This window comes from Eulemur rufifrons, chromosome 8 (assembly GCF_041146395.1).
Source record: "Eulemur rufifrons isolate Redbay chromosome 8, OSU_ERuf_1, whole genome shotgun sequence".
NCBI lineage: Eukaryota > Metazoa > Chordata > Mammalia > Primates > Lemuridae > Eulemur > Eulemur rufifrons.
The window spans coordinates 21043525-21056740 of NC_090990.1; the positions used below are offsets into that span (position 1 = coordinate 21043525).

Below are 13216 nucleotides of genomic sequence, written 5' to 3' on the forward strand. Positions count from 1 at the left end.
ATGGGCCTCATTAGGTGGGTTCTGTCCCCTTGGCCCTGACTCCTCTTTAACCTTGTCTTTGCCTGCAATGCTGTCCCTCTGGGACTCTGGGCAGGTTGAGGGTCCCCTCTCAGTGCTCTCCACTGCCTTCCCTGATCTTCCCCAGCAAACTGTGCTCTGTGGGCAGGATCAGGTCTTAGTAGTCCCTGTGCGCTGCTGGTGTCTGGCACAGAGTGGGCATCAGGTCCACGTGCCAGGCCATGCTCTGCACTGGGCAGGACCTTGTTCAGTAAACGTTGGTGAAAGAACAAGGGGTGGGGGCGGTGAAGGAAAATGGAAGGTGCGCTGGAAGAAAGTTTGGTTTGTTGGAATGCTCAGTTCAGGTAGAAAAAAATGATAACTTACTGACATTTTATCTGCTTTAATTCTTGGCAAACAAAAAGATCCACCTATAAATTGCACCTACTAAAGGCTAAGTTCTAGTCAAAGGGAAGAGTGTTGAAAACCACTGGTTTTAACAAAAAACACTTGATTGACTAGAAAATTACAAAATTAACTGCACAGTTCATGCTTGCCATGCACAGAAAAGCAGCCATAAGCACCAAAGTAAAACTATAAAAGAAAACTGAAGACTGACAGATTTGCAGCGTTCACGACATGTACCATGGAGAAACACCAAACACCAAGAGAAAAGTTAAAGGGGAAACTTACAATTACCTGCTGGTCTGAGGGAATAAATTCAAGAGCTTTCTGGATAACACGGCAGCCATACATCTGTAATGCCAATGACAGGACATGGCCTCGAATTCGTTCTGCCAAAGCCAGCTTCTGTTCAAGGCTGCCAAACTAGACACAATGTGTGGGTGAACACCATTACTTAGGTAGAAGGAAAGAAACCAGAGAAAGTAAAGCATTCATTATTCTGTAACAACCATTGACATAACCTCTTTTAGCCCTGTTACCTATGATTAAGCCTTTTAAAGAGCCTTTGTTGTAAGCCACTAGTTTGCAGCCTCTAATAATGAGGAATGCTTTTTAATGTTAAAAAATTTCTCCGATAGCCAACAGGAGTAGGTTCACTACTAGTATCTGCTAAGCAAATATATAATTCCTCAAAGCTGTCTTAATTCATTAATACTATTAAATGAATCTATTACAAGAACACTTTTAACTATTTTAAAATGAATAACATGTATGGGAGACACTATTTTTTTCGGGCTTTAGACAATGTCTGGTGCAGACGCAAAGACTTCTTATAAGCATATCTACTGCACTTCAGGTGTCTGAGGCCCATGGGTTGAAAAGTTCTTTCACCTACGTGAAGTTTAAGCCAAAGTACACATGGACACTCTGTTTTGAATTAGTGTTCTACATCACTCCAAGAACTGATACTGTCCTTGATAAAGGCAACGGACTCTGGAGGGGAAAAGTTAGTATAATCAATGTTAAAATTCTACTTCAAATGATTCTCCATTCTTGGCTTTTTATTATTGAAGTAGACCAGAGGAGACTTTATAAATTATTAGCCTATCCAAACCTCTTTTTTCACACAAGGGCACTAAGGTCCAGGGAAGTTCTCCAGCTTGCCCTAAATCACATGGCTGTAACACAGTGTGCGTTCTGCCATCCCAAGCTGCATCTAGCTCCACAGCTGGAGGGCTCTGTATTTTTACATGTGTGACAAAATGGCAGTGTAAAGACATTTTAAAATCAAAAATAATACCAGTCACATTTAGATTGGTTTCTTAGTCTATAGCTGGAGAATTCAGGGTCAAAGAACATTAAGTCTTCATGAAAAAAGTTGAGAAGGTCAAGGCTGTAAGTCATTTTTTTTAATTGTCATACAAATCAAACAAAAGACATTTACAACTCTGTTGTGTCAGTTGATATACAGAGTTCCAGCATTTTCCTCCCCAAACCAGATTTTTCACACAATGTTTCATGCCATTCTAGATTTATAACTTGGGGTTGCCAACACCAGAGATCCAGGACTATAACTGTAAGCAAAAAAAATCCCTGCCTCTCTGAAATTTTACTTTAATAGAGGAAACAGACATTAATTCAATAATCTCATGGATACTTTCCAAGACAATGATAATAAGTGTGGACATTACTCAAATTAACAGGTAAAATAAGGAACCATGGTAGGCCAGACAACTATCCAAGCAGCAGCATCTAACAATTCCTGTGACTCTAATTTATGACGAAAAATACTGGAGTTGGTGTTCACAGATAGTTTTCTGGAAAACATTTTTTAAAAATTCATTTTTCTCAATATTTTATTGTGATCCTGCTAAAATTATCTAACATGGATTATTCCTTCAAAAGTAACATGTTTAGTGAAACTATAATAACAATCAGAAACAACATGCTGGGTCCTAAACAGGGACAACAGTTCTAAAAACATTTAAAAATAGATTGGCATCCATAATGAGTGCGATGCGCACTGTCTAGGGGATGGACACGTTTGAAGCTCTGACTCAGCGGTGGGGGTGGGGAGAAGGGCAATACACGTAACCTAAACTTTTGCACCCCCACAATATGCTGAAATAAGAATAAAAATAAAATAGACTGGCATCATCTCCTTGGGTATTTAAACCATATAGAATAGACAGATTGCTGCTTACGAACTGGAAAAACACTAAAATGTGCTTCAAAAAGACCACACACACTTCACTTTGAGGACTGGAATGGGACTGCTATTCTTAAAAAAGGGTTAATGAAGATCAAAATGCTCTGGAGAGTCTCTGAAGTCAAAGGATAGAAAGAACAAAGGCTTACTTCAAAGAACTTCTGAATGACGTAATTTCCAAATACATCCACCATTAGTTGGTAAGCAGCCTGGAGGATTTCATTGAAGACAAGCTGGCGCTCAGCTGGTGTGGCACGCTCTAGTTTCAGCTGAATGAATCTGAAATACGAAGTAAAAAGGGCAATCACAGCATTTAAGAAAGACTTGAAAGTAAACATGGGTAACTCAATTTATATACTGTATCAGTTCTGAAACTAAGTATGAGTGTTGCATGTGTGCATACATATGTACATAATAAACTAAATGTTATATAATCACTTGGAGTCAAAGGAAAAATTTCTAAAAAAGAGAAGGTATTCTCAAACTTAACTGAACTTTTAAAGGTATATTTAAATTTTAGTACACTGCATTCTAGTAAGGCATACGTACTAAACCGTATTTATGCGCTGGGTGGCAGGCGGTGCGGAGGTGGGGAGGAGGGAGTGGAGGCAGGCATAGCACAGGCTATACTCTACTTGACATTTGCCTTTAGGAACCAGTCCCACATCAACGAACTCAAAGATTATGATCCTTACTATTCTTTAACTCATTTTCATATAAAACAGTATTCATTATCTTCTGAAGTAGCAGCTACTCAGTTTGGCTTTTTTAGTTCAGGAAAATCATGTTGCCTCTGAATCTGGCCTATAAGATCCAAATATGAAAAATCCTTTCCCAGGAGCAAGCTGGTAGAACTTAAAAGAGGAGGTGGGTTCTTTAGAAGCTGCTTCACTGGACAAAGAGAAAGCAACAAAAATGGAAACAGAGAAATGGGAAAGAAGGGTGGGTGATGTCACCATAATTCTGCTTTTCCCCAGGACCAGGTTCCCCTTCTATGAGCCCACTGGCGCAGCCAAACAGGAGGGGTAGCCCAAGCTGAATTCTGTCTTCTATTCTCATGTCTACACAGACTGTCACTTCCACAGAGTAGAACGACAAAGAAAAGTGGTACAGTTGTCTTATGCAACCAAGATCCAAACTTATATTTTTAAAACGTCTTTTTCAGAGCAAAAGATTCTTCATAATGCTTACGGTAGCAAGCATGTATGTATGTCTTTGTGTTCGTGTTTCTGTTTCTTATACTGTAGAATTTTTTGGAGATGCTTATGAACCAGAAACACTGGGCTAACTCTTTCACAAAGGTAAAAGGTTAAGCATGTGATCCAGACTGCCAATGGCTCTTTTCAAACACTTGTTTTTCCAGTGACCCTCACCTCACATCCCTCCGAAATAAATAATGGGAAGTATACCAAGAGGCATGCTTTATTTAAATTACTTTATGGCAATTTATTTTAGTATATACCTATCTGCAGCAAAGAATTGAAGGCATTAAGATTTCAGTTACCTTAAGTGCCAAAGCCAAGTCCTCACCTGGACCCATGCTGGTCTTGGGAGAACTCCATTATATGTCCAGCAATCTCGCGCAGTTGTAAATTAGGGTACCGGTTGTTTCGAAAATCTTCCAAAAGCCTGCTCCTGCCAGAGGGCATGACATCGGACATTCCATATCGCAAACGAGAGGAAGAAAAAAGGGTGCTGCTGGGGCTGAAGAGGCTGGAGGCGCTGCTGGCACTGCGGTACTTGGCTTCAGCGCCCGGAGCAGCAGAAATGTATCTCCCACTGCCGTTTGTGAGTCCTCCTGTTGGTTACAGAACAGAAGAACTTAAGACCACTCTTAAGGAACTTCATTCAAGAAAGGAAAAAGCATCCCACACATGAAAGCCTGCATCATCTCTGATTTCTTCAATTCTGTTGCTTTTGTGTTGAGATAATTCTATTAGTATCATGACTTTTATAAAGCCAACTCACCAACCTGGAAGGAAACTTACACAAAGATAGAGAGGGGAACCCCTTTACCACTGCTAGCAGACTGCTAGCAAGAATGAAGCAATAGTAAGCACAGCCCTTAATAAGTAAAAAGAGGAAGAAACATGCCTACCATGTGAACCCAGCACCGGAGCACCAGCAGTAAGGACTCAGAAAATACAAAACACACTGAGATTTCAGAGGTTTTCCACTGTGAGCTCCATGGAAATTCCCTCCATTCTTGAATAACCCCTACTGTCCCATATGAAACCCACCCTAAAACGTCAAGGTATCCAGATTAGTCTGTTTAATTATAGGGGACCTCTGAGAAAGCATTCTTTGAAGGAATGATTTTGCTGCTAAATAAAAGTGTGAAAATCACTAAGACATCCCGAGCCAAGGATGAAAAACACAAAGGGGTAGAAAAACCTTCTACTTGGAAATGGAAGATTTTTGAGTTCTTAATCACAAATGGGCAGCTCTTAACAATTTCTATTGGGACACAGCCTAAAATGAATGTAGTAGCAACAATCTTCATGCCACTTATACTGCTGTTTTGACTCATGACAAGTAATTGTGAAACTCTAGACAGATGAAACAGAAGTATGACCAAAGGCTTATCAAAATGTAAAGCAGCATGATAAATTATATGAATATAGTTTGATTTTTTTTAACACTGGTTCCTTTTTGTTAACTTTAGATTGCACTGTATAACCTTTTTTGAATTTTTCCCCCTCTTAAAAAAAAAAGCAAAGTAGGTAAGAAATAGCACATAAACCACAAAGAGCTTAGATGAATAACAATTCAGAATATGTGAGAAAAGTCACCCAACATGAACTGCTTATTAAACTTTTCCAGGAGTTTTAATGAATGGTTTGGAGTATAATGGTAGCAACAAAAAGATACCTGGCTTGGACCTAATGGAATTCCTGGGCTCAGCTTCTAAAGTTTGGGATCAATGAAAGTGATAGAACCAAAAGGAACCGGCTCCATGTTAAAATTCGAAAAATATTTACTGATCGTTTTATCCTAAGACTAGTTCTGTACTAGAAGTTTCTCATGCACACTTTCTACCAAATTCTCGCTGGCATTTTGAAAAAGGGGGTTTTAGTTCCCATTTATGGAAGAGAAAATTAAGTCCCAGAGAGATGAAATGTTTGTTATCCAAAGACACAAAACCTAAAATTGTCACGGCGAGAATCCCAAACAAGGATCTTGACTCCAGGGGTCAGAGCCCTTGCAATTACACGAGACTCATTTCCAGACTCCTTTACATCAAGTTTTGTCGTTCTATAGGACACATTGCTATTCTTGTCACAATTCCACAGTATCTCTTAATCCAAATGGAAAACATGTTTTAAAGGAAAGGAAGAAAGGAGGTTTATATGAAAAGAAACGGTAGCCATGACTGTTCTTTATTTCAGAAACAATTCTTTCTTACCTGTCTGAGACTGGGGAGAAATGGGCAAAGAGACAGTAATAAGGCAGGTCAGCAGGTGCTAGGAGAGTGTGACAATAGCAACAAACGTGCCTACGAAGGAGTGGTATGAACACACAAGTTTTGAAAACAATTTAAAGGGATTTTAAGAACCTGGTCACTGACCAAAGTGAAGGTATAGTAAAAGGTAGCCTGTCCTTGGTGACAATATTTCATGACAGGACAAACCAACCCTGAATACTGCCCTCCCACTATACTTCCAGTTACACGAGCCAATAAACGCACTTATTGTTTAAGCCGCTATTAGTTGGGTTTTCTGTTGCTGTGGCCAAAAGCAAGCTGACTAAGCTGTAAGACAAAGGGCTAGAGTGAACAGCTGTTAATATGCCTATAATAAAGATTTATACATTTACCCTGAAGTTTTGATTTTTGGCTCTTGTCTCCTTGGATGCCAGATAGGTATATACCATACAGGCACAAACGCACACACATACACACACACACAGCTTTTGTTATTAAGAAAGGAAGAAATATACAAGTTTCTGAAAGGGAAAAGAAATTTCCCCAAGTACCAGATTGTAAATGGCAATCTGACAGTTCACAGACATATTTTACTTGGGCCAAGCAATATTTCTTTAAACATTAAGCCAACGCTTAAAGTTTCTTAAAATTAGTGTTCTCTTGCTATTTTTGAAAAGATGTGTGGCGAATAGTAGACCAACAGTAAATATCTGTTGAATTAATCTCATGTAGATGGAGAATGTGCAGAAATGTGTTTTCCAATTCATGGTAGTCTGAACACCTACATGTACTTGTACCCAAACCACTAGAGCACTGAGGTGTTTAAATTTACAATACCTGTTTTTTTTTTTTAAATGAACATTTCTCTTAAGGATTCAAAGGGAGCCTCTTATTGACTTCACTGTTTTCTACAGTATTTTGTCAGTGGTGGACTTCATAGGGCTTACAAATTTCCACAGAAAGTAAGGGCTTAAAAATTATGTGCTTCAGTTGTTTTACATAATTCTATAAAAGGGTTTTCTGCCAGCGGCCATCTAGTATTCCATCCTCTTGCTACGTGGAATGTTCTTGTTTATTTGCTTTTTGTACTCATAGATCTAATAGATGCCTAACTGTCAAAGTCCTGCCTTTCCACCTTTAAAGAAAACTCCCAAGGTCCCCAACACTTGGCTCTGTATTTAATACAGGTAGAAGCAACAGTGTTCATCAAAATATTTTAAAAATAAGTTCTCCCCAACATCACATCAAGGTACCCCTAAATTAAAATAAACCTAATACAGATTATCTTTAGTGCACCAAAATAATACGTTCTAAGCATATTAATTTTCAAATGGTTATTTTTACAGATGATAAGTCTTTTTCAGAAAACCAGGTGAGAAATCACAAAACACTGCATTTTGATTTAGAATCACAAGTCACATACATGACTGGTAAAAAATTAGTATAGGTTACTGACCAATAACTTAGAAACTCCTACTTCAGCTCAAGCAAGGACAGAGAAAGGCATTTTGTGTTTTGAGTTTTGCTTTTCCTAAAAGACTAAAGACACATAGAACCTGAACATAAAGGACAGAAAGAATAAATTTTAGGAAGATATTCTATCATGATAAAAAAAAAAAAAACAACTAAATGCTTACATTTTTTTGCCCTGGACAGATTAACAAACTTTTGAGCTCATTTTTACTATATTTCATTCATATAGGAATGAACAACAAGCACACCATTTTTCTTTTCAAGACACATAAAAAGCCTGGGGGTCGTCAACCATGCACTTAAAAAACTATATGTGCTACCTCTTGATGCTTAAGTTTTTAAATGGCACAACCTGGGGACTGTGCAGAAAACCATAAGTATGGAGGAGCATTCCAAGAAATGAGGAGGGAATGGATGTAGGGTGAAGAGAGATCTGTGGGCAGACAGGACATGAAACCATTAAGAATCAGACTTTTGGGACACTCACATACACATCCCTTACTCTCTTTGAGATGAGAGAGAATTTACTAGAGATGAATGTTTTAGTCATAAGTAAGAGCCTAAGTGATTCATCTAACCCACATATAAACCACACATGAGTTGTAAATCTAGTTGTTAATAATACATTAATTATTATTAATAATTATGGAAAATTACTATTAAAGGAAATGTTAAAACATACTTAATCCCAACAAAATACTTGCTCAGGAACACGAAAACTTTTATATGTACACATTCCTGTGTTGGAAAGATGGAGAGATTGAGTGAGAAAGGATTTCACTTATTAAATATTACAAGTTTTATGTGAACAAACCTAGCAGCTTAGATGAAATGAACAAATTCCTAGGAAGTCACAAATTACCAAAATTGACTCAAGAAGAAACAAACACAAAATCTGAATCTACAAGAGCTATAAAACGTAAAGAAACTGAATTAGTAAATAAAAATCTTGCCACAAATAAACACCCAGGCCAAGACAGATTACCTGGTGAATTCTATCAAATGTTTAAAGAAGAAATAATGTTAACACCCCACTAACTCTTCCAGAAAATAGAGGGGGGCGGCACACTTCCAAATTCATGCTGTAAAGTCACCATCACCCTGATACCCAGTTACATAAACAAGTCACAAGAAAGGAAAACAACACACACCCTTCATGAATACAGATGCAAATATCCTCAACAAAAATATTAGCAAACTGAATCCAACACAACCAACTAGGATTTATCCATGCAAGGCAAAGTTGGATTAACATCTAAAAATCAATTAATATAATATTCACAGAATAAAGGATTAAAAACCACATGATCAGCAATAAATGCATAAAAATCATTTGACAAAAGCCCAAACCCATTCACAATAAAACAACAAAAATGCTCAAGAAACTTGGGATAGAAGGAAGTATTTTCAACCTAAAAAGGGCATATACTAGGCCAGGTGCAGTGGCTCACGCCTGTAATCCTAAGCACTCTGGGAGGCCAGGCGAGACCAGCCTGAGCAAGAGTGAGACCCCGTCTCTACTAAAAATATAAAGAAATTAGCCAGACAACTAAAAATATAGAAAAAAATTTGCCAGGAGTGCTGGTACATGCCTGCAGTCCCAGCTACTCAGGAGGCTGAGGTAGGAAGATCCCTTGACCCCAGGAGTTTGAGGTTGCTGTGAGCTAGGCTGACACCACGGCACTCTAGCCCAGGCAATAGAGCGAGACTCTGTCTCAAAAAAAAAAAAAAAAAAAAAAGGCATCTACTAAAAGCTAACAGTAATACTTAACAGTAGAAGATGAGCACTTTACTCTGAGTATCCCTTATCTGAGTGAGATGCTTGGGACCATAAATGTTTCAGATTTCGAACTTTTTCAAATTTTGGAATATTTGCATTATACTTACCAGTTGAGCATCCCAAATCTGAAAATCTGAAATCGGAAATGCTCCAATGAGTGTTTCCTTTGAGTGTCAATGGCAACACTCAAAAAGTTTTGGATTTTATAGCATTTCAGATTCCAGATTCTTGGATTTGGGATGTTCAACTGATACTGGACATTCTACCTAGTGTAATCGGGCAACAAAAACAAATAAAAGGCATACAGATTAGAAATTTTTTTATTCTCAGGTGATTACGATGCTATATATAGTAAACCCTAAGGAATCCACCGAAAACCATCAGAACTACTAATAAACAATTATAGGAAGGTCACAAGATCAATATGCAAAAATAAACTGTATTCTATAAGCAACCAACAATCAATCCAAAAATAAAACTAGAATACAATTCCATTCACAATAGCATCCAAAAAATACACTATCAGGAAGAAATTTAACAGAAGAAGTACAAGACCTGGACACTGAAAGTTACAAAAATTTGCTAAGGCAAATGGTGCTGAAACAACTAGATATCCACATGTAAAAGGATGAATTCTGATTTCACATAATACACAAAATTAACTAAAATGGATCACAGACTTAATGTAAGAGCTAAAATAATAATTTTTAGAACAAAACATGAGAAAATCTTCCACAACCTTGAGTTTGGCAAAGATTTCTTAGCATGATAAGAAATCACGACAAACTGGACCTCATCAAAATAAAAAACCATCACGCTTTAAAAGACATAATTTTAAAAATGAAAAAAAGCAAAAGACCAGGAGATAAAGGATTTGTATCCAGAATCTATAAGCAACTCTTATAACTCAATAAGATGACAAAAAAAACAAATTTAAAAGTGGGCAAAAAATGAGCAGCCATTTGAAAGACAAACAAATGGTTAATAAACACATGAAAACATACTCTACATCATTAGTTATCAGGGAAATGGAAAATAAAACCACAATGAATTACCATTTCATGCTCACTAGAATAGTTATAGTAAATAAGACAGACAACAACAAATGTTGGTGAAGTAGTAGAAAAACTGGAATCCTTATACACTGCTGGTGGGAATATAAAATGGTACACTAATATGTAAAACGGTTTGGCAGTTTCTCAAAAAAATTAACACAAAACATACATACAATCCAACAATTCTACTTCTAGAGAAATGAAGCTTGTCCACAAAAAGACTTGCATGCAAATGTTCATGGTAGCACTAATTCTAACAGCCAAAACTGGAACCAATAAATGTCTGTGAATAGAAAGACAAAAGGTGGTATAGCCATAAAATGGAAGACGATTCAACGATAAAAAGGAACACACTACTGACACACTTTATCATGGATCAGTCTCAACATGCAAAGGTACAAAAGCCAGACAGAAAAGACCACACGTTATATGGTTCCACTTATATGAAATGTCCGGAAAATACAAATTTACAGCCAGAAAGTAGATCAGTGGCTGACTGGGGCTGAGGGGAGCAATAGGGATTAACTGCAAATGGGCATGAGAAATCTTACTGAGGGGATGATAATATTCTAAAATGGATTTATGATGATTGCACAAATCATAAAGTTACTAAAATTCATTGAAATGGGTGCTAGAAATGGGTGGATTTTATGATATGTGAAATACAATTCAATAAAGTTTTTTAAAAGTCTGGACTTTTAACAATTGTTAATGGAAAACCATTGAAGATTCTTAAATAGGCACTCAATAAGTGATTTTTAAATAAATGGGGGAAATTATTGCACGAGTCACTGATTTTTTTTTTTTTTTAGAATACCCTAACAGCCATCTGGCTACTGGAAGTATAAAAATGATGAGATGGGGAAAAGATCCACATTGATGCAACAGAGATATAGGCTGGAATATATATTCAAACACTTACTAGCAATGAGGTATTAGGAAATTCATTAAAACACAGTGAGTTTAAGTTTCCATGTGTAAAGAGCTCTTTTGAATATTCAACACAATGAATATAAAAATGCTAGTATGGCTGCTCGTGATCAAATAACTGATGGCTAGCGGCAGCAGTGAAGTAATAGTAATAAGAGAAAATGTATTATGTGTGGCTCAATATATAATTGGTAATGCTTCTTGCACCAAAATGTCTTTAGGGCATTTGTATGAACACTGTTAGAAACCAAGTACCACATGTCTATTTTCTCTGGGTTGGGACTAAGGCACAGAAGAACCGTTTCTCAAGAAAGCAGACTGAGCTCTACCAATCAAGCTCTACCAATCAAGCTTGGTAAAGCTCTACCAATCAAGATACAAAGTTCCTCAGGAAATGTGCACTACATACAGCAAAAGAAGTCCAATGCAAATGTACACAAAATTGCTTAAACAGGTGATTTTTTTAAAAGGAAAGATATGTTAAACATAAAACTAGGCAGGCAGCAAATAAGAAATAACTCACATTTCACAGGGAATGCATGAATTAAGAAGTATTAACATTAATTTGCTGATATACTGGAAAGGGGAAAGGCATCACGCACGAAAGTACTGTTCCAGCTCCACTTTCACATACCGAGAGCCACAGCATTTAGTTCAGGAATTGGAAAACTACAGACCACAGAAGAAATCTGGCCTACCACCTATTTTTGTAAATAAAGTTTTATTAGAAGATAGCTACACACTCATTCATTTACATTTTGTCTGTGGTTGCTTTCACATTTCAATAGCAGAGTTGAATATTCACTACAGACACCATCTGGCCCACAAAACCTGAAGTATACGCTGTCTGACTTTTTACAAAAAAATTTTGAAGTTTAGTACTCAATATGAGATGAACAGTTCAGATGTTTAAACCAAGAAGTTAAAAGGTAATATATTTCTGGATCTGATAAGGCACTGGTTCAAGATATCCTGGGCATATCATGTGGTAAGACATACACTGAAACTGCACGCTCTGGAGTCAAAAGGGCTTGACTGGAAATCTGTTCAAATCTGAAATGATGTAGACAAGATGTAAGTCCTGAGACACAGGGATATAGCTATACCTTCCAGAGTTGACCCAAAACCATTAACCTAGCAGGTAAATGCCAGGTCAGTGAATGATAGTTCCTTCCTTCTATTCATGTATCAAACTGGGACTTTCACATCCATCCCCCTCCTGATTTTTCATTAACCCCTAGTCTCTCGTGCCAGGCATTCTGCCACTAGGAAACACTGTTGTGCAATGTACCCCATTCCCTTATCCATCTGTTATGGACCTACCAATCAGGAATGTCCCTACAACTTTTCTAAAGTAATGTCCATATATAACCTGAGAAAATGAATCCTACAACTATAGTTCTTACTGTATAAAACTTGAGGATACACATTCACTACTCTTAGTTCTAGAATTACTCTTACTTCTAGATAACTCTATTATCCCACCCACCTCAAACTTTTTTTTTTATTTTTAAAAATCACTTCCCAGTCTGTCTTTCCAAACGGAAGCATCCTATTTGCTTTTAGTCAGTCCTCACGTCTGAGTCCATGAAGCCACTTTTAATCCTGCTGGTTAAAAACAGAATTTTCTAAGAAAAGTGACCATACATGCTGACTTCCCCAGGACAGTCCTGATTTAGGCCTATCATCACAGAGTAATTATTAACAGTACCCTTATTCACCCACAAAAGTGTCCTGACTCGCATGATACATTATATGGTCATTCTAAGATTCAACTTTCTCCATCTAGGAAATAATCAGCATTTCAAAGGTGATAAATAACTGAGGGAGAGGGGTGTGCACCATGTTTCTGAGATAAGAAACTATCTCCCATGTCCTGAAAGATTTAGAGAATGTTGCCAAAAATGGTAATATAATTTTTTTTTCATTCTTACATCCTCTTT

At 37.3% G+C, this 13216-nt stretch overlaps 1 protein-coding gene across 10 annotated transcripts in view; it reads right to left on the reverse strand.

The window, feature by feature from the left end:
* PUM1 (pumilio RNA binding family member 1) overlaps positions 1-13216 on the reverse strand; it is a 125751-nt gene that overhangs the window by 16107 nt on the left and 96428 nt on the right. For 6 of the 10 annotated variants that reach the window (XM_069479689.1, XM_069479694.1, XM_069479693.1 and 3 more), the window contains 3 exons: positions 4142-4409; positions 2761-2890; positions 691-825 (listed from right to left, as the gene is read on the reverse strand). In XM_069479689.1, the coding sequence (XP_069335790.1) occupies positions 691-825; positions 2761-2890; positions 4142-4409 (533 nt within the window). The remainder of the gene's footprint in view (positions 1-690; positions 826-2760; positions 2891-4141; positions 4410-13216) is intronic. The other 4 variants (XM_069479690.1, XM_069479695.1, XM_069479687.1 and 1 more) reach the window with 1 other exon arrangement.